This window comes from Micromys minutus (genome assembly GCF_963924665.1).
Source record: "Micromys minutus genome assembly, chromosome: 1".
Taxonomy (NCBI): Eukaryota; Metazoa; Chordata; class Mammalia; order Rodentia; family Muridae; genus Micromys; species Micromys minutus.
In genome coordinates, this window is record NC_137969.1 from 118,175,658 (window position 1) to 118,203,577 (window position 27,920).

At 39.0% G+C, this 27,920-nt stretch overlaps 1 protein-coding gene across 4 annotated transcripts; it reads right to left on the reverse strand.

Moving 5' to 3' along the window:
* Positions 1-27,690, reverse strand: PRP4K (pre-mRNA processing factor kinase PRP4K). Of its 4 annotated transcripts, XR_013975263.1 has the most exons (17): positions 27,545-27,690; positions 19,077-20,273; positions 17,171-17,344; positions 14,485-14,640; positions 13,193-13,274; positions 12,001-12,211; positions 10,710-10,783; positions 9,107-9,197; positions 8,402-8,549; positions 7,478-7,615; positions 6,789-6,942; positions 3,396-3,510; positions 2,623-2,774; positions 2,112-2,198; positions 1,213-1,493; positions 754-887; positions 205-250 (listed from the first exon to the last, which is right to left on the reverse strand). XR_013975263.1 is itself a non-coding variant. In XM_080925824.1 (15 exons), exons 1-15 carry the CDS (start codon positions 27,583-27,585, stop codon positions 1,290-1,292), a joined length of 3,024 nt encoding a protein of 1,007 aa, XP_080781950.1. In that variant the 5' UTR covers positions 27,586-27,690; the 3' UTR covers positions 1-1,289. The 4 variants fall into 4 exon arrangements, 1 of the variants encoding a protein (XP_080781950.1); XR_013975262.1 differs by having other exon boundaries at positions 1-250; positions 754-1,493; XR_013975264.1 differs by lacking the exon at positions 27,545-27,690 and adding an exon at positions 24,035-24,134 and having other exon boundaries at positions 754-1,493.
* Between the last annotated feature and the right edge of the window lie 230 nt (positions 27,691-27,920).

Here is a 27,920-nt window from a genome sequence, read left to right on the forward strand (position 1 = left end):
CCTTGTTCACAAAAGACTTTATTATCTAGTGATGCATACTGAGAACATACAGAAATCTGCATGGTCCACTTCCCATGCAGGAGAACAATCTTCTCATTACAGTGAGTGAGTGTCAACTGTTTATGCAATAGACAACACTTTAAAGTCACATTTTAAAAGAAAAGCTTCATTTACAAAAGAAATAAAAGGTAAAGAAGCAATTACCGCTTTTAAAAAGCAGCTGCTTTGCTCAAGAGTGGAAGGTTTACGCCTGTATTGAAAGACAACATGATCACAAATAATTCAAACAATGAACAAATGAAAAACACTTTTACCATAAAGCAGTACACTTTCAAAATGACATACAAATAGTTAAAAATCTCATTATGTTGTCTATCTTTTAAATATGAGGACTTGCAGAAGTAGGCCTCAACATTTTAATTAGTAAATGAAAACTATGCAGTTTCTATGTCACTAAGAACTGTATTTAACAAAATGTATAAAGTCTATAGCAAGTTGATTTAAAAAAAAAAAGTAAAGTTAATAAGAAACAGTACACTGAAGGCGCTCTATCCATCAAGCGCATACGCTTCAAATTTTAAATGTGATGAACACAACAGAAACTGTAACTATGCCACAGTCGCGATGCGAAAAAATAAAACGAGATCAGTTATCACACATGCAGGGAATTCTGCCACAAAGCTATCCCTCATTTTCAATTATTCCAATAAAATAACATCTTAAAACACTGGTGATGTTGATGGTTTAGCTTACCTTCAGTGTACTGAATGTTGTACACAACCTGCTTTAAAAGAGGAGACATCCCTGCAGGCAGGCTCAAGAAGGAACAGACTCCCTTCGGCACTGACTACACCAAGGGCATGCTGCTGTGGCCTGCACACACACACCTAGGAAAACGTGAATATAAACAGCATTTATGCTGGCCATTGTATCTGAAGAGCAAACTGAAGCCAAGTCTGCTAAAAACAAATCAACCACCCAGCACTGCTACTCATAACAGATGCTTTTTGTCTTTTATGTGAACTGCAACCATGTACATTAGCACTGTAATTTTGTGCAGTCTTGGCAATTAAAACATTTCTACAGTGAAATTTCACATAAGACACAAAACAGATTAACTAACATTTCTAAAAGAAATATCACCCTCGGTGTTAATTCAAATATATCATGCTTCCTCAAATTTGCTGCAGAAATATTTATAAGTTTATATACATTAATAATAAACTGCTGTGAAATTTCTTCAGTCTTTGTATTTAATTACTCAAACCCTTGGAGTTTCTTCATCTCATTTAAATTTTTTCCTGGATGAATGCATGCTGCAGGGCCTGGTTGATGCTAATTCGCTTAGCTGGGTCCAACATTAGGATCTGGTCCAACAAGTCCTTTAGCTGGTGTACTTTTTTACGTTGATCTTCAGGAAGTCGCTGGCACCCAATCAAGTCAGCCAATAGGTCCTTAGTTGGATTAATGGTGCTCATGACAGTAACTTTCTCCTAAAAATAATTTTTACAATGCATAGCTCTAAATAAGTTACATGTATGTAAACCAGACTTTGTTTTTTGTTTTTTGTCTACCAAAATACTAATACATAAACAATATTTATGATGCTCAATCACAGTTATGGAACTGTTACATGTTTTTAACCTCCACATCTTTCCAAAGAGAATCAAGAACTTAAATGGAAAAGATCCGCAAATTAACCATGAACATGCAGTGAGCATCTGCTACCTGGACTGTGCTTTCTCTGGCTTTATTCAGTGGCAAGTGAACCAGGTCAATCCCAAGACAAGTTACTCTGTGCTTTGATAAAACAAGGGCCCGGTATTATAGACCAAGGACCTAACCTATCTCCTTAGAGAGATGTCTTACTGTTCTCATAGCCTGGTGGGTTTTACTCACTAATTGGGAGCTGCCTATTCTGCCATCACTCTAGAAGTCATCACAGCTCCACACACCAGAGAACTCACTTCGTGGAATAAAGCATAGAGCACCATGGATTTAGCACAGTGGTAGAGCACTGACCTAACAACCAGTGAGTGTGAATCCCCTCAGTTCCCACATTGAAAAGAAACGCAGTGACTACTACTAAGGTACACATAAGCCAGACTTACCCTCTCTGTTACTTTATCAACCTCTATGTACATGAAGTTCAGATTTTGGTCAAAATGTTGATCTTTGAATACACCTTTCCGGATCATCTAAAGACAGAAACAAATGGCTTTAAAAAAAACAATCTACTACAAATCTTGCCTGGCACACTAGCAACTCTATGTAATAATCATTCACAAATGCATTATTTAAGACTTTCTTGCTGTACTCATCAGCAAGAGCTCTTAGCAAGTCTGCAGCGCTCAGCTACCTCCTCTTCTGTCCTTTCTGTACACTCGCTAATGTGCAGCTCTTTCCATCCTGTCTCCACACGGCTCCAACTGTCCTCATTGAAAAGGGAGTTGAGTTTCCCTCTGATGGCCTTTGGCTGATGAGAACCACTAAGTGCAACACCCACAACAAACAGCGTCAGTACAGCCGCCACCCACACTTCTGAGAGTTTTACTTCACAGCTACAGTCTAGGTGACAACGTGTTAGGAGTCTTTGAGTCTACAGAAAGGAAATTAGCCTACCTTATTTGGCATTTTTCCTTTAAGGTCCATGGCGAGCTTCAACATGTGGTTATTAGTTTTGCCAGGAAATAAGATTTTTCCAGTATAGAGTTCATATAAGGTACAACCTACAGACCACATATCGATGCCGTAGTCATAGCTTTTACCTATAACTAAAATCAAAATGGAGGTTTTAATAAATGAGGATAAGAATGAGTGACTTCTTCATTTTTATTTTCAGTAATGGGGCACTACCTTAGCTTGAACTACAGCCACATCCGTAATATTGTAGGTTTAATTTCATGTTTTTTCCCACTAATTCGTAACAGAGATACTTTAAAATAAAAAACAAAAACATAAAAAAACAACAAAAAAAATGCCAACAGGTTTAAAAATAGGGGAAGGAGAGGAACCAGAGGGACAAGAACAGATGCTTCTCTTTCTCCTTTGACCTTTGCTGGAGGTGCTAGTCAGCCTCAACCCAGGCAACAGGAAGAGAAAAACCAAAGGTCCCGCACAATCCATAAACGTGATAATCAGACCTTGGACAATCAAGAGCAGTCTTCTAAAGTCGAGGGTTTTCCACAACTGTTTTGCTACTCTTGCTCGACATGATCAAGACTCCTGTCACAACTACCTCCATTCCACCTGAGGAGAATGAACTTGCTATGGTTCCCTTCCTCAGGAATGAACCCGTGCAGCTGCTGAAGTGTGACGGAAAACAGTGCTTAGACATTACACGAGCTGCTTCCACCAGAGGATGGCCACGCACAGGAACATTCTCAGACACTTACTGATCTCCGGAGCACGGTAAAATCTACTGACAAGATAAGGCGTTATGTCATTATCTGCCACATGTGAAGCCGATCCAAAATCACAAAGCTTTAAAATGGTTTTGGATTCATTAACCTGCAAAACATTTTTTAAGGAAATTCATGTCAGGAACAAACAAATTAAAATTGTCTTTACGAATTTAAACTAATCCCTATACTAAGGACAAAACCCACTCACTCATTTCAAAATTCCTTTTCTATTATACAGATTCCTAATTATAAAAAAGTGTTCAATATTTTATTACAACTGAAATTATTCTACTTAACTGTATTTAAAATCTCATTTCATAAGGCAAGGCATTTCTAAGCTTTTCTTGAATGCTTAAAGTCAAGTTACTTTCTACAAGAGCACAGAACATTTATTAATAGGAAACTTCTGACTAAATCGAAGCCAGTTGCCAGAAAATTACAATGGCAATGAGAGGAGGGCTGCACTAGTGATGCTACAGCTGTTACCTGGGTTACATCATCTGAAACTGTCACCACTTTAAGTCTGAAAAGTATTAAATCCCTTCAGTAGAAAGTATTAGCAAGAAAATGTTAAATGTATCCAACAAAACTGATACACATAAACTCTGTAATAGTCATTTGTTCTCCTTTCCTTGGTAAATACTTCCACATACACAGTAACAGTGACATCTGCTGAGAAAGGCTGGAGCTGCTCCCATGACTGCTGCCACTCATGACCAGAAGCATGTTCAGGATTAACAAGTGAAGAGAATTCATATTCGAGTCCCTTCCCCCCTTCAAAAGAGACACATACAAATTCTGAGTTGGGACTTGAACTTGGCCTACTGTTCCCATCCCCATGACAATGAATAGTTTAACAGCTCTATTCTCTGGGGGAGGGGAATTATCCTCACAAAGTATAATCAGTGTTAACAGACTAGACTATCAGTGGGACCCACAGAACTAAGTTCCCACCCACCAAGACAGAATCTCTCTATGTAGCTTTGACAGGCCCAGAACTCATATATGTAAAATAACTGGCCTTGAACTCACAAAGTCCACCTATCTGTGCCTCCCTTCCACATGTTGAGATTAAAGGGAGGAACCACTAAGCCCAGCCAAACACAAATTATTTTAAACTACAACATAATATCAAGACCAACTTTCTTACTTTGGAGACCAGTAGAAAGTGGTCTTAAAATGGTAAATAATATTTTTTCTAAAAACAAACAAATAATCCATACACCTGCTGCATCACACCCAACCACAAACCACCACCACCCCTCCACCACACCACCCACAAACCTTTTAGTTTGCTATACAATTTCTATTCCCCATGAGGAACGCTGCACATCATGTGGCTAAAACAGGCTAAAGGCATTGGAGTGTCAGAAATGAAATCAGTTCCAGGTGTTTGCTGACAATTTTTTCCCCCAAGAAGAAATATTTAGTTTCCAACTTCATGTGAAAACCTAAACTAACGCTGATTAAAGAAGAAAGAAGGTGCTAAGAACAAATGCTTCTAAGGCACTGTCAAACATCAAACTGCCAAAGCACTCCAAGTGTTTGCTGTGTAATTGTCTAATCTGCAGGTGTTTGTTGTATATGTATACTGTCTTTCACAATTTTTTAAAAGACAAATCAGAAGTTAATGAGTAGAGCTGGCTACTGGATTTTATAATCCACTTAAAATACACCTACTATTTCACTAATAGCTCAGCAACCCCACCCTAGGTTATATCAGGCACGCAACATGACACAATACAAATACAAACCAAGTATCAATATATGGGACACGCATCACTATGAATTTAACCCCCAGGAAGGAATTATTCTGAGAGAGATGGTGTGTGTGCCTCAGTGGGTAAAATGCTGGCTGACTTTAAAAGGACCGAGTTCAGATCCCAGACACACACATAAGAAAGTGGGAGTGGTGTTAAGTTCCTCTATGTCAGCACTAGAATGGTGGGCACAGGGTACTCACAGGAGCTCACTGGCTGGCTAATCTAGCTAACGGGCAAGCTCCACACTTCCTGAGAAACTGTCTCAAAAAAAAAAAAAAGATGGAGAAACAGTAGAGGAAAGACATTCTATGCTGGTCTTTGGTCTTACATGCTCACACATGGGCACACGTTACGCATATGTGTACACATTCATGTACCAAATAAACAAAACCACACAAAATAAATATGAACTAAAGAGTTTTGGGACTCATTAAACTTTTTGAGGTCACAACTTTAGGGATACAGTACTGGGGACTGAACTCACTGTCTCATGCAAGCATCAAGCACTCTTATCACTGAGTTTCAGTATCTCCAGCCTAGTCACAATCAATCTCTTTAAGAATTTAGCTCGTCGCAGTTCAAACATGAGTTTCCAATAAAGAAAGCCTTACATATGTGGCTCCCCCTCTGGGGTATTATTCTAGAACTGATTAAAAAAGCATGCATCAAACAAACAAAACCAACCACACAAAAAACAGGTGTGAGAGCTACAAAAATAGTTCAGTTGTTAAGAGACTTAAGATTCCAGAGGAAACAGGGCTGGGGAAGGAGGTGGTGGTTGATTCCCAGAACTCACAAAGCAGCTCACAATGGTCTATAATGCCTGTTCCACTTACTGTGTGTGTGTGTGTGTGTATACACATACATACATACATGCAGGCAAAACACCTACATACTTAAAAGTCAAAATAAAGAGAAAAAAAATAAAACAGACAAACAGTTCACCAAGTTGTGAATATGTTTCAGAATGTGAACACCACAAAAAGGTAAGGGGTCAAGGAGGGGGAGGGAGAGTGCTTCGGCGTTAATGCTTCCACTATGAGGATGTCTGTCCAAAATTTAAAAACATCAAATATTGTGAAATCTAATTACAACAGAAATCACTAACAAGAAATGTCACAACTTCAAAGGAAGGCCTAGCTGGAGCTGAGCCTTACTGCTTGGGTCCCCAGAAGTCAGTTTTCAAAGGCCACCCCCCCCCCCCCGCCCCTGCCCCCATAATCTCAGCATGAGGTCTGGGGGATTGGGACAAGAAAACAGTGAATTTTAGGCCACTAAAGAGCAAGACTGGATCTCAAAACAAGCACCCTTTAAACTCCAAATAGCTAGTGAGCAGAAAGCAGTTCCTTGTGTCTAAAAGACGAACATACTTCAACATGCAGTACTGAATAGCCTTCTCCAGCTACTCAAGGAGATCATTACCATAAATTCCTCCATCAAAATTTTTAAAAAGGGACAATTCATTTCTTCTTCCCACATAGTTTGCAATAAAATTCACTGTTCAATTTCAAACCAAGATAAAATTATTAAATGTTACTTTACAGTATAGCAGTCCTCCTTTTACTAGTTAGCAAGAAGGGATAGGGACATACACACAAAGTGGCACGTTTGTCTGACTTACCAGAATGTTATCTGGCTTGATATCGGCATGGAGGATGTTACATCTTTTAAGGAGTTTCAATGCTAGGAACAACTGCTGACTGTATGATCGTACAGCCTTAATATGGAGACCGACATCCTTCCCATATTTTTTTAATACCTCTCGCAAATTCATACTTTAAGGAGAGAAAAGACAAGAAAATGGGGTCAAAAATCAAATACAAAAGGCAAAAATACTTTCAAGCACAAAGTAAAATCAAGTGCAAAATACAACTCATAAAATCGTTTGAGAACCCTTATTCCAAATGCCTGATAAACTATTCGGCACAGAGATGAAATTACAATATGTTCGTAATACTGCTTCTAGATAAAGCTCAATTTTCAAAATAAACTAAGGAAGAACTAAATTACTTAAGAGTCTTCATCTGAAAACAGAACTCAGAAGTCATATTGCTGAAGGTAAAACTGCTATCTGTCCCCATCATTCCTACTTTGTGTATCAGAGACTGCTGACTGACCTGTGGCATACCTGAGGTTCCTTACTGTTCACCTAAATACAGAACTCCATGTTCTACACATTGATAATTCTCAAGATAGTACAGTCACTATGAAGAACTAACAGGGAAACTAAGCAGTTCTTTGAATTTATCCAGCATGAGGCTTCGAGATAAACTACAGGAGCAACTGGCTGTTTAGATCTTGACACTTTACCTGAGAGGCTCAAATACAAGACAGAGATGCTGTTTGTGGTAAAAGTGTCTGAAGAGGCGCAGGCAATGGAACTTGTCATCTGGATCAGCATCATTAAGTTTTTTCAAGAAATCTAGTTCCTTTAAACCAGTTTTTTGCCTGCAATGAAAAAAAGATTAGGACACAAGAATTTAGGAGTAACATCTGTTAGACACAGCTTGATACACCATGGGTAACACAACATGGGTAACTACCTAAGTGTTAACTAAAATCTTTTAAATGTCAAAATATCTTGATAAAATTATCACTCTGGTTCTTCTAAGTAAGTAATTATTGGGCATGCCTCCTTAAGTATAACATTACTAATGAAAATCTGTCTATAAACTGTTATCAACTGCATCTTAAAAGTGAGTGTCTATAGTACAGAAAGAAGGTCAGACTTCCCAACCAAATATACCTTTCTGAACCTAGGACAGTCAAAGACTTCAAGAAAAATCTGTAATTCTTCTAACATCTGAAGGCCAGTGAAAAGCTGGATCTACCACCAGCTTGGTGTGTAGTAGATTAAATACATGGGAATGGCAAATGTTTATGCTTATGAAAGAAAAGAGCCAAGAAAAAATGATTCATGTCAGAGACTAATGAATTGTTTTGATTTGCTGGCTGCTATACACTCAGCAACAATCTATATCCTTTCATTTATCCTTTCTAGATTAAGGCTGTCAGAGCAGAAGATGACATTAGGTGAAACAGAAGAGGGGTAGTGTCTAAGGACACACTGGTACAGAGTAGGTACTGAAATGAGTTTGACACAATAGAACTTCTCATGTAACTCATGGCTCTACATTAAAATCCTATAGTAAAAATCTTTTCTAAAAATTTTAGGTAACCAAGACTCTTGTTGGAATTTTGTAGTTGTTGACTTTGGTTCCATTTTGAACTTACATGAGTTCATTGTTCCGGATAATCTTTACAGCCACTTCCTGATTGGCTCGTGCATTGTCCCTGGCACGTACAACATTGCTGAATACACCCTGCCCAGTATAGCCATACACATTGTAGCGCTTGTCTAGGACTTCACCGATGTTCACACCTAAAGCCAAATTTAAAAATTAAAGATATGATTATAAAAACAAAAATCAAGAAGCCATTTACACACTGGAGTTATTTAAAATTGGATCAAATCTCCAGGTTCCAATACACAATGGAAAACCAGTCACTGCCTCCACTGGTCATCTTTTCAGAATGTGACAGAAGCCGCATTCCTATTTCAGAAACTCTGAGAGCTGCTGTCAACTGCTGACAACTTTTAAAACCTGCTCACTGAGGTGTCCTCAGCTGTAATATGACAAATACTCCATGACTCGCACCTGAGTTCCTTTGTACACCGCTTCTCGTGACTTATAAAGATGGTCAAGTGTAGACCCTCTTCTCTAAAGAATTCACTCATGCATGAATATATCTACATACAAATTTAGGCTTGCTTTAATTAATATATAATGCTTCTGGGCTACTGAATAACAAAAATTCACATACCATGACTGGCTGTGCCATACCTTTTTAGAGTTCAACAATGTGTGATTATTTGAGCAGTGTACTTTTATGGAATTGCACAATGAATTTTAAAGCTGATGAGAAATGCAAACTTACGGTAATATCCTTCTGCATCTGTCCAATTATCTCTGAGGTTGGGATTCTCTTTGAAATCTTTCCCAATGCCAGCAGCTCGGAGACGAGCACTCTGAAATGAGGGAGGAGACCAGACGATTGCACACTTAAAGCAACTCCTTATTAACAAAAAATGGCAATACTAGCATTTTATTATATTAGTTGATTGTTATTATTGCTAATATACAAATTCAAGGTAGCCAAGGAAAAATTACCAAAATGTCCTACATCTTAAATAACAGAAAAAATATTTAAGATTTCCAACAGCAGTGATTAGGCAGTAAAAATTAAAATAAAAGTTATCTGGTTTCCTTTAGTTGATGAGCCAGACTGGAGAAAGTCCTGTATACTGGAACTTAGTTAACCAGTCAGTGTCCGACATTACCTACCGATTTGCATCATTTCCTTCTCTGCCTCCCTGTCCATGGAGACATTTGTACCCTTACCACACAGGCATGAAATGTAGTAACATTCACTGGCTGTACTAGGTTGAGCCTGCGTGGAAAATTAAAAATAACAACATCTATCTAGTATTTGTGAACAACCCTACTTCATACTATTCTCCATGATACCCAAAAGGTCCTGCAAAAATATTGTAGTTTGTTTATTAAACACCCCCCAACTCACACTCCCAAGTCTTTGTGATAAAGGCTTTGGTTCCCAGGCTGGCACTGCTGGAAGGCAGTGGAATCTTTTTAAGAGCTGACACCTATAAGATCAAAGGAGATTGTGAGACCCCCAAATCTCTTCCCCACCCCTTCTTGCCTATTAAGTGAGCAATTTTTTCTGCTCCTGCCATGATATACTGTCTACTCATAGATCCAAACCAGCAAGGCCAACTGATTATGGACAAGAACCCAAACAAATCTTTTCTCTTTGTAAATTAATTGTCTGGGTATTTCATTAGAGAAACAGAAAGGGAACCAAGTATCACCTAGGCAATGTTGAGTTCTGATACTTCAATGGGTACAGTATTTACTCCATCTTCTCTGAACCCATTCTCGTCTAGTGTTCTTGTGTTCCATGTGACATATCACAGACTTCTTACTCTACCTCAATTTGATTTTTCCTGTAACATCTATCCTCTCCTCTTTCCTCTTACAAAGGCTTCCACTTATGGCCCTTTAAATAGAAACTGAAACGGCTTCAGACTTTCATATTTATCTGTAGTAAAGACCTTCATTTAAAAGGCACTGATAGAACATTACAGCAAAAAGAACAAAAGTAAAATAAAAACAGAAAAATACTGACTAAGATCACCTAACCAACCCCATGATGGTATCTAACTACTATACATATCACTGTTCCTGTGCTGAGGTGTCATTTGTAGAGACATGCACACAAGTACTACATGTTTAGGCTTTTGGGTAAATGTGTGACTTTGGTGAAGTTCTCTAATTCTATTGTAGGTCTTTTAAAACCTTGGATAGTTTGGCCTCTCAAACTTCCGTTTTGAGATGCTGCTCACACAGCCTGTACAGCGTTAGCACGTCCAATGTTGTTCACGTGAACCTCACTGCTCTGTAACTGCTCACAAGCATTACATACACAGACTTTTTCCTGTCACTGATTTAAAATTACTCACATCAAAATAAGCAGCAAACATATCATCAGATTCTGTAAACATATCAGGTGCCAAAAGCTTCTTCTGAGATGAACCTAAAATGAAATAAATATGTTTTAGAACTTGAGAGATAAAAGCAGAAATTAAAATCCAAGTCAACAGAAGAATCAGTAATATTTATCAAACTTCTCTTTACACATTGGCTTTCAACTAATAATTCAATTGAGAAACAGGTTTTTACACTTGATATGAAACATCAACTTTTGCCATGGCCAGCTCTATGATAATCTTGGATTAAAATGAAAAGTTATCCTTAAAATCTTTTTAATGTAAGCCAGTGTGGTGCACACTCATTCAATCCCAGCACTCAGGAGGCAGAGTCAGGCAGACCTCTATCAATTCAAGGCCAGCCTGCTCTACAGAAAGATTTCCAGGACAGCCAGGGATACACAGAGAAAGTCTGACTTGAAAAACAAACAAACAAAAGTCTCATATTAAATACTTCAAAGGGTAAATCCCTTTAGTCAGATACAGATCAGCCTCCACCAGTTTAAAATTTGTTCCTAAAATACCTAAGACTCATAAAGAAAACTGACAAGGAAAAAAGCAAAAACACAACACCATATTAATAAGACTTTGAATAAATAAGTACCCAGGTGTGGTTTATGGGATGGCAACATTACATAACTTGCAAGAGGAAAATTTGACAGCTCATAGCAAGAGCACACACAAATAGTCCACTACTGATCTAGGAATCCTTTCTCACATTAATACTGGAGAAATGAAAACAGAAACTAAAACATAAGTCAACAAAAAAGTCAGTAGTGTTAATTAAACTTCTTTTCCTTCTCGCACAACAGCTTTCTCGGCAACTTCCAAAACTGTGGCTCAGTACTGAAAATGACCTGATGTACATTCTTATTAAATTAGAATGCAATGGATGGCCACACTCAGTCAGATGACTCAATCAACAGGAAATGACAATCAGTACAGTCCTTGTCTTGCCAAAACTTGTATTGAAAAAGCAGGGCATCAAAGCAGCACGCACTTGACTAGCGCTAAGGAGGCAAAGACAGCGGCTTCTAGCCATCTCAAGAAAAGATCAGTGGGAACTGAGAAATAAAATCTGAGTCTTTCCTCAGCCTGCACGCAAACTCCTACCATACAGATACATATGTACACAAAATAAATAAAAAGCACATTAATACAGAACATAACTTGAGCATAATATTCCTACTTCTTTTTAACTTTCCTCAAATTGTTATACAGCTAAAACTGCAGAGAAAAGCTTTGTTAAGATACTTTAACTCACCATTATTCTGTTCAACTGTCATTAGATTATGCTTGGCTTTTACTGAGGCCTCAAATGTGTCAACATTCTCCCGCTCATATTCTTTTACATCAGCAGCCACCCGCTCCAAGATGTCATCTGGCGAAGGGGATCGTGATCTTGTGCTGCTCTGGGGGCTGCTTGGCTCAGATGGCACAGATATATTGCTATCTTCAGCAAGATATTTATATTTCTATAATAACAGAAAATAAATCAGCTTCATAAAACTAGATATTATCTAAATATATTACTTGCAAAGAGGTGCTGCATTAAGACACTGGGAGAACTGCAAATGTAAAACAAAGACATCTACACCTGGCTTACATCAGGTGCACAATACTTAAAAATTTCCAATTTTGCAAACTCTGAAAAGTAGTTTTGCTTCGTGTACATTCATAAGGTGGTATAACCTGACCTGACCATATGAAATTTTATCCTCTGGCATGATTTTTGTCTCAGGACAACCAAGGGGATGCTGCTTTCAAAGCAGCAAGTCTTACTGCTTTGTGCCTGTCGAGATAACAACCTTTACTCACTCAGCTTTCATTTAAGCCCCGACTGTAGGCTGGCAATATGGCTCAGTGGGTAGATGACTGCCATTAAGCTGGCAACCTAAGTTCAATCTTCAGAACCCACACATGGGGAAAAAACAACTCCTACCAAATAATCCCCATTTCTGTGCTTAGGCCATGACACACACACTCTCTCTCTTTCTCTCTCTCTCTCTCTCTCTCTCTCTCTCTCTCTCTCTCTCTCTCTCTCTCTCTCACACACACACACACACACACAAGCATGTGCACTGGAAAAAGTCTGAAGCAAAATTAAAATTTTAAATTTGCCATTATCCTTATAGATAAAGTAGTTTTTTGTGTAGTGCCAAGTAACTGATTTTGCTAAAGGAACTTCCATTTATCCTACATTTACATGTTTGTTAAAAAAAAAAGTATTACTTCAAATTCTCATGTTTCACACAAAAAGTTTGCATTAGTTTGATATAAAACAAAACAGAGAGCAACAGGTCAGTTTTAGTAACTAAAGCAATGTCTTTACCTTTGTAAGTCTTGTGAATGTGTGTGAAGTCTCCTAGTGACCGGCTACTATCACTACTTTTCTCTTTGCTCAACTTAAAAGCCTTTTTTGTACTGATCATCAGCACGGGGGGACCACCCCATACCTGCACAATTGCTTGCCTCTGTATCCTTCTCTGTTCTATCACAGCCTCTTCGTCTTCTTCCTCCACATCAAAATCTTCAAGGCTTAAAAAAAAAATTCAAACATTTTTACAGATTCCCAAACTGTTAACTTGCACATTTTTGAATAAAAGTTGGAGCCACAGTCTAAGCCATCACTGATCCAAGTCTCAAAGTTGTCCAATGGGAGCCCTGCAAACTTTACCCTCACCTTGTTCCCTGCACCAAAATGGGAAACAAGAAAGATCTCTGCATTCAAAATATCCACCAGTGACTCTTTTATGACCTTAGAAACGAATTTTTACTGCTCTGATCTAAGTTTTCTCATCTCTAAAGCAAAGGTGGAACAGGTAAGCTCACACCTCACCCACCCCCCCAGACACAGAAAGCTCATGGAAGCTTCTGGTCCATTTCCTATCATAAATGCAAGTACGCTATGGTACCATTTACGAACCCAGCAAAACCCAAGTTGATACACAAAAAAAGGATGCATACAAACACTCGACTCTTCAGATGGACAACGTGTCTCAATGTCCAGTTCTACCTGGACAGTCTGCCCACATGTTCTTCAATCTTTATGGCCTACTAAGTGCACAGTTGTGTAGTGTTAACATTAACAAGTGCATTGTGACTATGCCAACCTTTACACAGAACCCTTCTCCTCCCTAGCTTCCTCAGTCAGAGTCAATAGTGGCTCCTCAGTTCAAGCACTGCTGATTTGGGGGTGGATTATTCTGTGAGGGGAACTTAGCATTACAGGATCCAGTATCCCTGGCCTTCTGCCACCAGGTGACAACATGTCTTCAGATATGAACAAAATGTCTCCAGGGAGGCAAGAAGTACTTCTGAGAAACACTCTTAGCTTTGCTTTTAGAGGCTTGCATTTTAAAACGTTTTCTAGTACTTTAGAAAACTAGTCATTCAACTGCTTATCTCATTATAACAGATACACTGCCCACCAACTAGTCCATATGAAAAGCATGCAAGGTCTGACATAAACCGAAGTCTAAACTTTGTATAGAAACTTCCCCTAAACTGGTCTGCTCTTTCTAGTAAAAATAAAAGGAAGACAGTAAAATCATAGCCTGGCACTCAACTCCATCTAGACAAAACAGAGCCCCTAAATCCTGAAAAACATACCTAATAAGCAAAGGGCTTAACTGTTAAACTCAGGATGAAATTAGGAATTCACTTATGACAGTCAGGCAGAAACTGAAGCCCTCCAGTACACCAGTTTTCCTACACTAGAAGAGGAATGGTGACGGTATGTTCTTACTTATCGTCAGATGAAGACTCTTGCTCAACTTTCATTCCTTCCGAGAGGCTTCCTTTAAATTTATCTTCCTTTACTTTGCTTCTGCTCCTTCTCCTATGACCACCCCGTGATCGAGACCTTCTTCTCAAGCGTGACCTGCTCCTTCGACTCCTATCTCTATTTGAAAGAAAAGGGAAATATAAATACTTGTCAAAGTATCAAAGTTTGCAAACGACACCATGTGTGGGGAAAAGTAAAAGGGGACTCTATACTCAATTTTTCTGTGAACCTTATGTCTTCTGTACTAGCTGGTTTTGTTCGTCTACTTGACATAAGCTAAAGGCAGAGGAAGGCACCTCACTTGAGGAAATGCTTCGATGAGATCCAGCTGTAAGGCATTTTCTCAGTCAGCCCACAGGAAAGTGCCATCCCTGGGCTGGTAGACCTGGGTTCTATAAGGAAGCCTGAGCAAGCCATGGGAAGCAAGCCAGTAAGCAGCATTCCTCCATGGCCTCTGCATCAGCTCCTGCATCCAGGTTCCTGTTCTGCTTAGGGTTTCTGTCCTGACTTCCTCCAATAATGGAGTATAGATTCAGAAGTATAAGCCAAATAAACCCTTTCCTCACCAACTTGCTTTATGGTTCATGCTTCCTTGCAGTAAAAGGAACTCAAACTAAGACACCTTCAAAATCTACTCTACTAAAGAAAGGTACCCAGAAATGGCAATAAACCATTCAGTCCCATCACTCAGGAAGAGGCTATGTGGACCAGAAATAGCAAGACCCAAATTCATTAAAAGTTTGTTTTTACAATGACTTTATGAAATTCCTAAGAAAATGGATGCATCTAGAGACTATCATCCTGAGTGAGGTAACCCAGTCACAAAAGAACAGATACAATATGCAGTCACTGATAATTGGATACTAACTGCAGAAAGCTCTGAACACCCCAGAAACAATTCACAGACTATATAAAGCTCAAGAAAACAAAGGTCAAAAAAAAAAAAAAAAAAAAAAAAAAAAAGCCTCAGTCCTTCTTAGGGAAAAAAATAAATGTATAGCACCCTCTCAGAGTGTGGTACACCTGGACCTCAAATCATTAATAATCCAAGAGCTAAGATAATAGCCTTGTGGCAATTTTTGGTATTCACAGATCATTATGCTTAATCTATACCCAACAAGAAATCTGTTTCCATGTTACGTTCTGTCCTACATGTACTTTATGCTTATGATAACTAGTGGGATTTCTATGCATGCTATCAAACCTCTAAAAGAATTACATACTGACAAAATTATTCATATGTTATGCCAAAATGCCTTTAAAAATCTGTAAATGTATCCCTCTTTTTTTTTTTTTAATAAAGCGGTAAGGAAAAAAAAATTTAAAAAAAGTTGTTTTTAAAGATTGTTTGTGGGGGGCCTAAACCAATGTCTGTGTGTGTGTGTGTGTATCTGGTACCCACAGAGGCCTGAAAAGGGCATTCAAGCCCCTGGAACTAGCAGTTGACAATAGTGAGCCACCATGTGGGCGCTGGGAACCAAACCCAGCTCTGCTAGAGCTGCCAGTTGTCTTGAGGAATCTCTCTGGCCCTCACATAGGAATTTAAACAACTAAACATAGTTAATAATGCTTGTTGAATTATGTATTTTCTCATAAATTGAGTGACGCGCAACAGAAACAAATACTTGTTTTTGCTTCTTTGGTTGCTCTAGAGACTTCATGCTAGTCAAGCACAATCAGCACCTCTACTCTGAATACCAAAGCTGTGGCTCATGGTCTACTGCTCTGTATTGTGCTCATGCATGCGTGTTATCTTGTGTGTAGACATGCTTGTGAGGGCAAGTGTACACATCTCTCTGCAAGAACGCAGACACCAGAGCAGGAAGCTTTTTCTATTATCCTCCATCTTTTTGTTGTCCTACAAAGAGTCTCATAATGACCTGGAAACTCACATTTGTCACTAGAGTGGCCAGCTCTCAGGATCCACCTGTCTGACCCCTAAATGCCTAGGTATACCTGCAGCCGTGCTCAGCTTTCTGTCTGAGTGCTGGGTGAGTGCACTTGGGCTATCCTGATGGTAGAGCAAGTATTTATTCATTTCATATGCACTGAGCATCTCTCCAGCATACGTTTATTTTATTAGTACAGCAGAAACGAGGCTTCCTTTGGGTCAGCTATGTTTATTCTTTCGGCTGTTTATGACAGCTGTGCTTATCTAAAAGTGACAGTGACAGTGGAACAAGAGGTTTCTGTGAAGCTAAGTTGAAACCACAGGGACAGGACAAAAGATGGTTGCTAAGAACTAGAGTCAAAAGAGACACCGGTCACCAAGAGGCAAGATCTTCTCACTGGAGCGGTAACTGTGATAACTAGATCTACCTACCACAACTCCTAACTTTACACGCAAGAAAGAGTTTGTTACTTCATAAAGTCTTAATTTTTTTACACCTACATGTGAGTATGAGTGTATTTGTGTGTGTGTGTGTGTGTGTGTGTGTGCATGTACACACACACATTAAAAAAAAAAAAAAAAAAAAAAAAAAGCTGTGCAGTATCCCATGATGGCAGAAGGAAGCTATGGGATCACAACTAAAATGTTTCAGAGAAAAATGGTCTGCAGGAAAATATGCTGCTACAGCTAACTTAAGTTTCAAAAAGAGCCAAAGGTTAAGGAATGGAGAAGAGAGCATTTGTCCTTCAGATTTACCTTCTCCGAGGAGACCTGCTTCTTCTTCTAGGAGACCTGCTGCGTCTCAGTGGGGAACGGGATCTCCTTCTAATGGGAGATCTACTTCTTCTTCGGGTTGGAGACCACCTATTAATGGGGCTGGCATCTTTAGATCGTTCACATCTACCGAGGATATCATCTCGAGGTCGTGTTCTTAAGGGAACAAATCCAAGTTCAGAGAAAAATAGACCAAACTAAAAGAATCTGTTTGATATTTAAAAGGCGTAATATTCACAAATTTAATGAAAGTAACCGACTAATTTACTTTGAATCACCATTTAAAGTCAGATAACCCAATGAGTTTATTTTATATGACCTCAAAATTTAAGAACTTAAAGACTATTTATGCTAAAAAAGAAACTCTAATGTACAACTCAAAAGAAACTTTCCTAAATGGGTCATAATATTCTGGGTCACAATAGTCTAGTTACTTATTTTGAATTGTCTACATATTGAAATTTCTAGGCTTAAGAATCTTATTTTGTTTATGTATGTGGGCATATGTGTGTTTTAGCACACACGTGGAAGTCAGGGCTAACTTAAACTTTCTAAGATACTCTTGTACATATAAAGAGACTGGGCAAATACACATCTCTATTATTCTATGAAGAAGCCTCAAATATAACCAACAAGTACCTCTACACAATAGTAAAAAATAAACTCACATAATGTTCATTAGCAAATATGCAACTTCTGCACTGTAATATGCATATATGCATGCAGATAACATGTATATAGATTTATATACACAGATACATTTTATATATACTGTCACAAAAGCATATTTTCAAAAAAGAAAAAAGTAAACCACCTATATTTTGAGATAAATTGGAAGACCCCATTTATAAGAAAATGTGTACACAGAGTGGGCTCACAGGTTACATTCATATTGTGAAGGGCTAGAGAGGGCTGAGACTTACAGCTTTCCACATCATTTGGCTTTTTCTATAGTCTGAACTTCTTTTACAATTAAAAAAACAAAACAAAACAAAACAAAACAAAAAAAAACAGTTGTCTTGAATAAATACCTAAGGTTGGCCTTTAATTAATCAAACTTCAAACTGGAATACCCAGGATGACTAAGAAACATTTCAGATAAAAATGATCAGTGAATCTAACAGTGCAAAACTGAACGCTAAAGGGAAAGGGCAGTTTTAGTGTAATGCTAGCAGAAGGGGAGAGTGAACAGCCTCCTGAGATGGCACTTTGGAAACCCTCTTCAGAGTTCTCAGAATGTGATGATGGAGACTTCAAGATCAACTTAAGAGTTACACTGAACATATTAATATTAAACAGAATTAAATCTTTACAAGCCTACATCTTTTATAAAATTTGACAGATTAACTTCAAAATGCACAATTCCTATATATAACCAACACCTCTACTTTACCCAAATTTAGTTCTATGATGCTGGTCAATCATTTGATTGTACAGTGTATAAACATTAGGGTCAGCATGGTGGGACACACCTGTAAGCCCTGCATTTCGGAGGCTGAAGTGAGTGTATTAAGTCTAAGCCCAATCACAGCTCTATCATTAGACTCAAAACCCTCCCCACCAAAAAGGAAAACAAGTTTATGAAGGACTTCCTCTCACTGTGCTAAAATAATCCCATATATACTTTAGAAAACTGCTTAAATTTAAATGGTTGACTGAGTTAGTTAGAGACTAAATTAAATCAGGAACTTGAAAATAAATAGCCATTAAACTATTCTTAAAACACACATAAATTATGATTAAAAACTTTAGTGTTAATATAATTAACGCGCTAAATTATATTAGTTATGAAATCACTATCTCATTTAAAAATTATCTTTATATTCATTTTCTTCCTTTGAAATCTAATTGCTAGTGAAAAAGTGTGACTGTTTTGTGAACAGGTTACCTTGGAGAAGAAAGTCGTCTTCTCTCTGGTTCTCTCCGTTTCCTTTCTAAGGATCGGCTCTTGGCCCTCCTGCCTGGAGACAGAGTTCTAGAAGGAGATTTGCTCTGCTTAGATCTTCTGTCATTGAGAAGCGGAGACCTACTTCTTCTCGACTTGTCACGTTGTTTTGGAGACAAACTTCTTCTTTTAGGACTACGGCCAGGTCTTCTACTGGGTGACCTGTTTTCCTTCCCAGAAGAAGCATCTTTTGAAGGTGATTTAATTGGCTTCTTTTCTTTATCAATTTCAGATCGTTTTGACTTGCGCTCTTTGGACCTTGACCTTCTGTCTTTGGATTTATCTCTTAAGTCAACTGGAGACTTGGATTTTTTAGATCTATCTCGACTTCTTTCATTTACAATTGGTGATTTTTTCCTATCCTTTACTTTACCTTTCTCTTCACTCTTAATCTTCTCATCAGCAGGAGACCTGGCCTTCCCTACTTTCTCTTGGGACCGCCTTCTAAGAGTAGGGGACTTTGATTTTCTTGCTTGATCTTGAGACTTGCTTCTTTTGGATGGACTTTTGGATTTTCTCCTCTCCTTGGACTTGCTCCTGTTTGCTTTCTCTCTTACCATTTCGACAGCTCCCTTGCTTTTCCTTTTGTCCGATCTATGCCTAGTCCGTTCTTTGGATCTGCTCTTACTACGTTTTTTTGTACTATTTTTGTTGTCCGTAATTTCAAGTTTTCCCCGTGTACTGGAAGACCTGGTACTGGACCTATTTCCATTTCTTGCCTTTTCATGAATCTCTCCTTCTTCTTCGGAGCCAGACTCATAACCCTGCAGAATGAGTCCCATTCCAGACTGTACCTTCCCCTCCATTAACTCATTATCAAGCTCAGCTTTAATCAAGGCTCTCTGTTTTTCCAGGTCTTCCAGCAAAGCTAAATCATCAAGCTTAGTTCTTTTGGCAGGGGACAGGCCTTCCTTGTCAGACCCATCCACAACAGCTTTCCTTTTTTGTTTCTTATGCTTACGCTTGTGTCTGTGTTTTTTATCCCTGTCGTCTTCTGAGGAGTGCTTATGTTTCTTATGTTTGCTTCTGTGTTTATGCTTCTTTTTTTTGTGACGACTGTGTTTATTTTGAGACTGGTCTTCTGATACTTCTCCATTTTCTTCATTTACACTCTTTTCAGAATTATCAGCGTCATCCATCCTATAAATGTACAAAGCACATTTTACAATCACAATATTTACCCAGTATTCACTTATAACAGTAATGACAAAATGTTGTAAGTTTCAGGAATTTGATTTAAAGGAAGCAGATGAGCAAAGCTGAGGTGGTGGAGACACAACACTCTGTTTTAATAGCTGAATTAAAATCTAAAAGTATTAGACAAAATAGATTATAGAGTATAGCTTTGAAAAGCATCATTTTGCTGAAAGAAATCCAAACCAGTAACAATAAAATCCAATTCATTTTAGTTATATTGAAACTATAGTAATTTGATTTTGAAGCAACATTTCTCACAAATGCAAAAGGCCCACTTTCTCTTTTCTTAAGGCATAGATAGTAACATACTGAGACCCTTATCCTTTCCACTTGATGCTCAGAAAACTTGGTTGTCAACAATAATCTACCTGTTTACTTGAGGTGAATGAAACACTGCTTCACAAAAAAACCCAATAGCTAATATTGGCTAAATCCAAAGTGGTTAGTGTACCCCTCCCCCAAGCTTCAGAAGAGTATAGTAGTAACAACACATACAAACAAACAAACAACAAAAAAAAAAAAAAGTCAATGGTCTAAGACTTCAGAGAGCTAGCTAGAATGAGGACTGTAGTGGTTTGAATAGGCCTGGCCATAGTAAGAGGCCCACTATTAGGAGGTGTGGCCTTGCTGGAGGAAGTGTGTTGCTGTGGGTCTTCCTAGGGCAGAAGAGAGCCTCCTCCTGGCTGACTGCAGAGTCACTACTGTGTCTGCCTGCATGCTATGTTGCCAGCCATGATGAGAACTGACTGAACCTCTGAAACTATAAGCCAGGTCCAATTAAATGTTTACCTTTGGTCATGGTGTCTCTTCACAGCAGTAAAACCAAATTTTAAGACAAGGACTCTTGGTCTATAGCTATCAAGCTACAACAACCACCAGAAAAAAACATTCTGAAAGTCAACAGAAACTTCGCAGGATTTGAACCAGTATTTGTTCAGCAAATTATTTATTCTCTCTGAATTTCAAATAAAAATTGTCATCCCATATTATGTTCATATTCACAGATACTATGTAAAAAAGAATAAGCTAAGGGAGGTTCTGTGTTGTAAATGCTTTTGCTATAACAAGTTTATGACTCCTAACTTATATTAAGGTGAAGTGTTCAGTAATTCCAGATTAAATACAGGCTCAACAGCATTGCAGATGCTCCTTGATTTACATGGTGTTGAGTTCCAATAGAACCACGGTAAATAATTTCAAAACATTTAAAGTAAAATAACATACTTAATGTACCAATCTTATCAAGCATCATAGCTGACAACCAGTAAGAATTAACTTCTTCCCCTGAAGGCACCTCACTACTACTTTGTACAAGATGGGACCAAAAGCAAAATCAAGATAAGTCTTCGGTTTAGATCAGCACACTATTCTGGACACAGTTCCCCTGACTTCAAGATATATTCCTGGTACTTTTGGATAAGCTGTTTGTTTCCTTGAAAAAGAAGGAATCGTGAATCTCTTCACCAGTCTCTGCACATTTTTAAATGACCTACTACTACATTCAGGTATTCAGCAAGGTGACTGGAAAATAAAGATGTCCAAGGGCATACATATTTTCCAAGGGAAAGTATAGGACAGTGGGAAAGAACACCACACAGAACAATCATACAACATGAAGAAGTACCAATACAAAAGGCCCAAACAAGGGGGTGTTGGAATGTAGAAGGGTCATCTAAACCAATATTTGAAAACAGTCAATAAGGGCGTTTTGTAGATCCCAGAGGTATAGGTATGTCCAACTCATTTGTTAACTGGGTACAATGAAGAAAAGACTGAGAAGGAATGTGTGCTAAAAGTATAGGTGGATTAACAGTATCCAAGAGTGAGCAAAAAATCTGGAGAGAAACAGCATTTCAAATAGAGAAAGCAGACGGCAAAGTCAGTCATGTAGAGAAAACCACTGTCTCCGGTTATGATGGTCAGGGCCTGAAACCTGTGGAAGACTCTGGTCTATGGAGGTCAATCTCTCAAGTCAAACAGTGCCAGATGATGAAATATGTGGTTCCAGGAGTGAGTGAGACAGAACTACAAGCCCACTGGGAACTCCAGAGCACAGGAACTAAAAGGTTAAAGTGGTGACTCGTTTATCTACAAGAGCACTGCCATTTCTAGGGACTATAGCAGGGGTTGGGTCTAGTCTTGTCCTCTAAGTCTGTTTTCAATAACTTGGTAGGGAGAAGGACACAGAATATTTCTGAGTGAGAAGTTATCAGGACACCAACGAAGGAGTGAAACACACATAGCCAATACATGGCATCAAACAAACAGAACCCTTAAATTTACCACCTTCAATTTCTGCTACGATGGAGTGTAGAAAGGAAATGCACTGAAGAGATGTGCAGAGGAACTGCCCTATGATGACTCAGGCTTTAGTGTGAGGCAATTTCTTGCTAGTAGAATATGAGATGATACAGGAAAACTGTGATATGCTTCCCTGGATCCCTTTTCTTTTTTTAAAATCAAATACTTCAAAGAAAAAGAACATTATCTTTGTACATTAACAAAGACAGTTTTATGGCATAGAGCAGGAGGATGCACATGTACTTGATCAGATTGCCAATGGTATTTCAACTTTGCTCCTGACAGAGGACATACTTGTTAACTTCCTTTCCTTTCAAAAATCTCTCATCCAGAAGATAGGGGCTTTTCCCCCTTGAATCTTGACTGATTAGAGTCAAAGTTAAAGAAATATTATACTAATCTTTTTAAAGGTAAAAAATTCATTTTAAATGGTGTATAAAATCTAAGTAGACACAGTATAGAGTTTTAGTCACAAAAGTAACTATAAGTCACACTACATAAAACTGCCCTTAAATTGAAAGTAAACAGTCCCCAGGCTATATGTGTGGAGTTAAAACTTGGTTCCACTAGTGTACCAATTGTGAGAATTTGGCAAGATGTCAAGTCCTGTCCCTCTGGAACTTGTTTTGTAGACCAGGCTGGCCTTAAACCCACAGATATGCCTCCAGAGTGATGGGATTAGGGTTTGGCAAGTTTAAGGTGTCTGTGACCTCAGGTATCTCTTCTGTAAGATGGAAAAACAACTGCACCTACCTAAAAATATATTAAATGCTTCTCTGTAACAGTGTTTAGCATGAATTAATTGCCCCCAAGTAAGATGTTATTATTGTGTACATATTAGGCAAATATACCTTTTCAAACACACCCTGCGGAGATGCAGGCTAGTTCCTAAGTTATTGTAAGGAATACTATCAAAAGCAGCAGACAATTCTAGAGCCAAACTACTTGACTGAAAATGCTGTCCCACATAACACAGTCTTGGGCAAGGTGCTCCTCTAGTGCTGTTTTCTTCAGCCATAAAAACTGGGGTAATCAATAACAGACAAATCATACATTTCTTATGACAATTAAACTGATTCACATAAAATGTGGTCACAGTAATTACACAAGAGCCATGTTTTTTTGCTTCCTTAGCACCTAGTGCTTCCCAGAGTTCTATGTGCACACACTGTCCTCCTTGGTACTTAATATGCAATACCCTAAGTAATTCAAATCTACTACACCCCCCTCAAAAAAAAAAAAAAAAAACCTGTTGTTTTAAAAATGGTGGAAAGAGAATGTCAACCGTAGCTTAGTAAAGGACTTAACTTTAGGCATGAAATAAGTTTCATTAAGAACTATGATAGAACCTAGCTTTTAAAAAATCTACAATTTACAAATAATTTTTTGATGAAAAAAGTTACCTTAGGACCACCAATATAGGATTTCCAAAAAATCCCATATACTCCTGCAGCAAACTTCTATCTTCTTCGGTTGATCTTTTAAAACAAACTTCAGGAAACAAGAATTATGTTTTATGGTTCCAAGGGCACCTCAGTGGCACAGTACCTAGGACATGTCAAGCCTTGGTTTTACTACCAGTACCACAAGAAATGGGTATATAAATTAAGTGACAAAAAAAAGGAGCTCATTATCAACATCGTTCTCTTAAAGTGTAATAATAAGCTGCTGGTTAAGACACATGGTAGCACTGGATAGTTCACATGGACAACAAAAACTACATAAATCCCAGACACACAAATCAATTCTTTATATTTGCATTTTACAACAAATGGATGTGCATACTTGCCTGTCTACAATGAATATGTCACAAAACAAGCATTTACCAACAACCTACTAGCCTGTATTGGCTAACGTTCACAGCCAGGATTAATAATGAATCTAGAGCACACACAACACAGGAGGCTTCAGCAGTTTGCTCATTTGTTAAGTTTCACCCTGCAAGTTACTCAGGTCTTGGGAGGATCTGGCACACTTTCAAAATAATATCATCAAAATAAAGTGATCAATTACTATGCGCTAGTGTCATTTTAACTTTCTTTTCCACAAACGTCAACTATAGAACAATGGGAGGCAGGGTGAGGTGAAGTAACCCTATGTGGCTTAGAACTTTCATTCTTCCGTCCTCAGCTTTCCAAAAGCTGGGGTCACAAGCTGCACCATCATAAGCTCAAAGACTTGTATGGCCTTACTATAAAGCTCTAGCCAGCTTTGAAACTGAGAGAAATCTGCCCCCTGGAATTAAAGGTGTACAACAAACATCACGCTTAGTTATCAACAGATAAGTCACATTTATTTATTTATTTAATTTATTTACTTACTCACTTACTTACTTATTTTGCTTTCAAGACAGGATAATCTGTGTAACCCTGGCTGTGCTCAAACTAGCCTGCCTCTACTTCTGCCTCTGGAATGATGGGATTAAAGATCTGCACCACCACTGTCCAGCTAGGATAGTCTTTTATGAATTTATTTGGGAAGCATTCGATGTATGCCTTAGAGACAAGCAAGCTAGACAATTAAAAACAAAGGCAATTCTTAAAAAAAAAAAGTTAATACTGAGCAAAGTCCAAAGTAAAGCAAGTAACTAAATGACTTTCTCCTCCCAACTGAAATGCTTTTAAAACAGAATTGATGGAGATGGGAGTTAGAATGGATCCCAAAGGCCAATGTGGTCTTAAACCTAGTTCTGCTTTTACCTTTTCTAAATCATGTTTCAGGAATTAAATTTTAATGTATTAGAAATGTCACACCAAAAACACATCTTTGGCTGGGCATGTTACACAGGGCATTCTTGGAAACGCAACCTTTGGGAGACCAGCCTGAAAGACATAGCCAGCTCAGGAGACTGAGGTACATCTCTGTGATAGAACACTTAGGCTAGTGTGTGTGAGGTTCTGGGTTTACCCCTAGTGCCAGGCCCTGCTCAATGATCTCAGGCTGAGAATGTGGCTCAGGGATTAACATGTGCAAACGGGTTCTTAATTTCATCCTTAATTCTTCCTCAGACCCTATAATGATTTTTCTGGGACACTAGCAAAAAATATTATTTTAAATCTTAGGGGCAACTGAAAAAGGAGTCACAGTTCAATAGTAATAAGCTGGCCTTTAAAACCATATTTTACAAAGTTAAATGTGTCTACTACTAAGTGACCTTGAGCAAACTACTTAATTTCTCTGTTAGTTTCATCATCTATAAAATACCAGCAGTAACAGTATCTAGCTCCACAGTATTGTTACAAGAATTAATGAGCTACTGTATTTGAATGATTTGAATAGTACCTGGTCCCTAGTGACTTCAAATAGATTTTTTTTAAGCCGAAGTAAAGAAGTTGACAAATGTATACTCCATTAAAACAAAAGCTCTTTGAGCCTTTGAGGAATATTTAAACTATGTAATATGTGTGTTCTTAATTTTCTATTTTGAATAGATTCCCCGTAACTACAAGCTACTCAGTGTAACTCCAACCCATTTAGACACCGTCTGAGCACTATGGTCACACACAGTGCCTGCTTTCATACCAAATTGTTATTTACTTCATTAACTACTTTCAAATTAGCAAAAATAAGACACACAGGAAAAAAAATCAATTTACACAACTTTGGTGAGGGAAGGAAGAGTTTTATAAGATATGATTATTTAAATATGAAGATAATAGAGATGACTCATATTCAAAATAAATGTGAATAAACTCTCCCCCCAACTTAAGTAAATGGATATGATACCAAGAACTTTTCAGATTACCGTAACACTACTCAGCTGTACAGCCGAAGACACCCATCAAACTAAACTAACCTCCTGTAACTGCCACACCATGAACTTGGGAAAACAATAAGCTATGTCTAGTTAAAACCCTATCTGTTCTCTACTAAGCCCAATTATCACAACAATGCAACTTTCAAGCATACTTAATAAAAATGAATTCTCTATCAAGCTGAATAAAGCAAATGACAGGGGAACCCCGAACTAGACTCTGAGCAAAGAAGTCCTCTGTCACAAGTTGCTTAAGACGGTATCAAACGCTTTCCTAAACAGGCTGGAAAAATAGATAATGCAGATGTTGGGGGTTAGGGAGCTGTTGCCACCCAGTATTCTTTCCATAAGAGCTAGCTCTTTTGCCTATTCAAGGATGTTCTCTTGGCTTCAAGAACTTCTATATTCGCTCAATTATAAACACAGACTAGAATGGTTTCAGAGTAGCAACGATTCCTAATACTTCTCCCATGTACCTTCCTAAAGAGTTATAAACTAGGGCAAAAACTGCCAGGCCTCCTCAAAACCTAGGTAGTCTACCTTATTCTGCCTTAAGTTTGAAAGTTAGAAATAAGCTGCCAATGGACAGAGAAATGTCGGGTTGTGGTTGGAATGAAGACTTAAGGGCGAAGGACTTCGCTAGCACAATTTCCGGGACAGTCAAAAGTGTGACCCTAGCACCCCAGTCTCTGCTTTTACCATCAGAAGGATCGAAAGGATACTGCGTGCGTTAGGAAAGTGGGGTTTAGCCAGCCGGCTGCCACTGCCCCTCAGGTCCTTCTCGAGTCCCCCATGGGGAGATCGCCGAGGGTTGAGACCAGAGAGCTCCACAATCCCCCGGGGAGGATCAGGAAGGCGCGACCTCAGGGCAGCAGCAGCCACCATGCTAACTGGACCTGTAGAGGCCGCTCGTGCCGCCGCCTCCCAGGGCAACGACGCGCAGCAGGCCGCGCTGCCAGCACCCCAACAGCCGCGGCCCCACCGGCAGCAAAACCGGGGCCGCTCCCACGCCTCTCGTCACACCACCCACGGCGCTCGGAAAGGCAAAGTTTGGCCATCGCCGTTAGGCCTGAACTTTCCCGCCCGTCGCGCAGGTCGCCGCCGTCCCTTGCACGGCGGCCCGGAGGCCCAGCTCCAACCACCCGCACGGTGCACTTACTCAGGTTGCTCCCGCAGCGACGGGGGCTCCGTGGCAGCCATCTTGAACTTCCCGACTTCTCCGCGGTGCCGGCGGCGGCTCCGCGAACCGTGGACGCCAGTGAAAGCGGAGGAAGAAGGGAAAAGCAGTCGCGCATGTGCAAAGCACGTACAGAAAAGCGGCACTCGGAGTCCGCGCTAAGAATCCGGATAGAAAAACTCTGCGTCCGGGGGCGGGGCGCGGAGTGCCGTGATGTAACTTCCGGAGCTAGGGGGCGGGCCTTGAGATGAAGAAGGCCTTTTAACGTAGAGCGTTAGTCTGCGTTGAAGTTTGAGTGTTTAAGTGTAAGAGTCGGCTGCAGAAAGGAGCATAGAAAGGAGTCGTGTGTTAGTATTGA

Coding starts and splice junctions, on each gene's coding strand:
- PRP4K (XM_080925824.1), bottom strand. CDS start 27,585: ATGGCTGCCACGGAGCCCCCGTCGCTGCGGGAGCAACCTGA. Junction 14,641..17,170: donor AGCAGGTCTCCTCGGAGAAG/GTAAATCTGAAG, acceptor TCTTTCAAATAG/AGATAGGAGTCGAAGGAGCA. Junction 2,199..2,622: donor AAGGAAAAATGCCAAATAAG/GTAGGCTAATTT, acceptor TTCTGTCTTTAG/ATGATCCGGAAAGGTGTATT.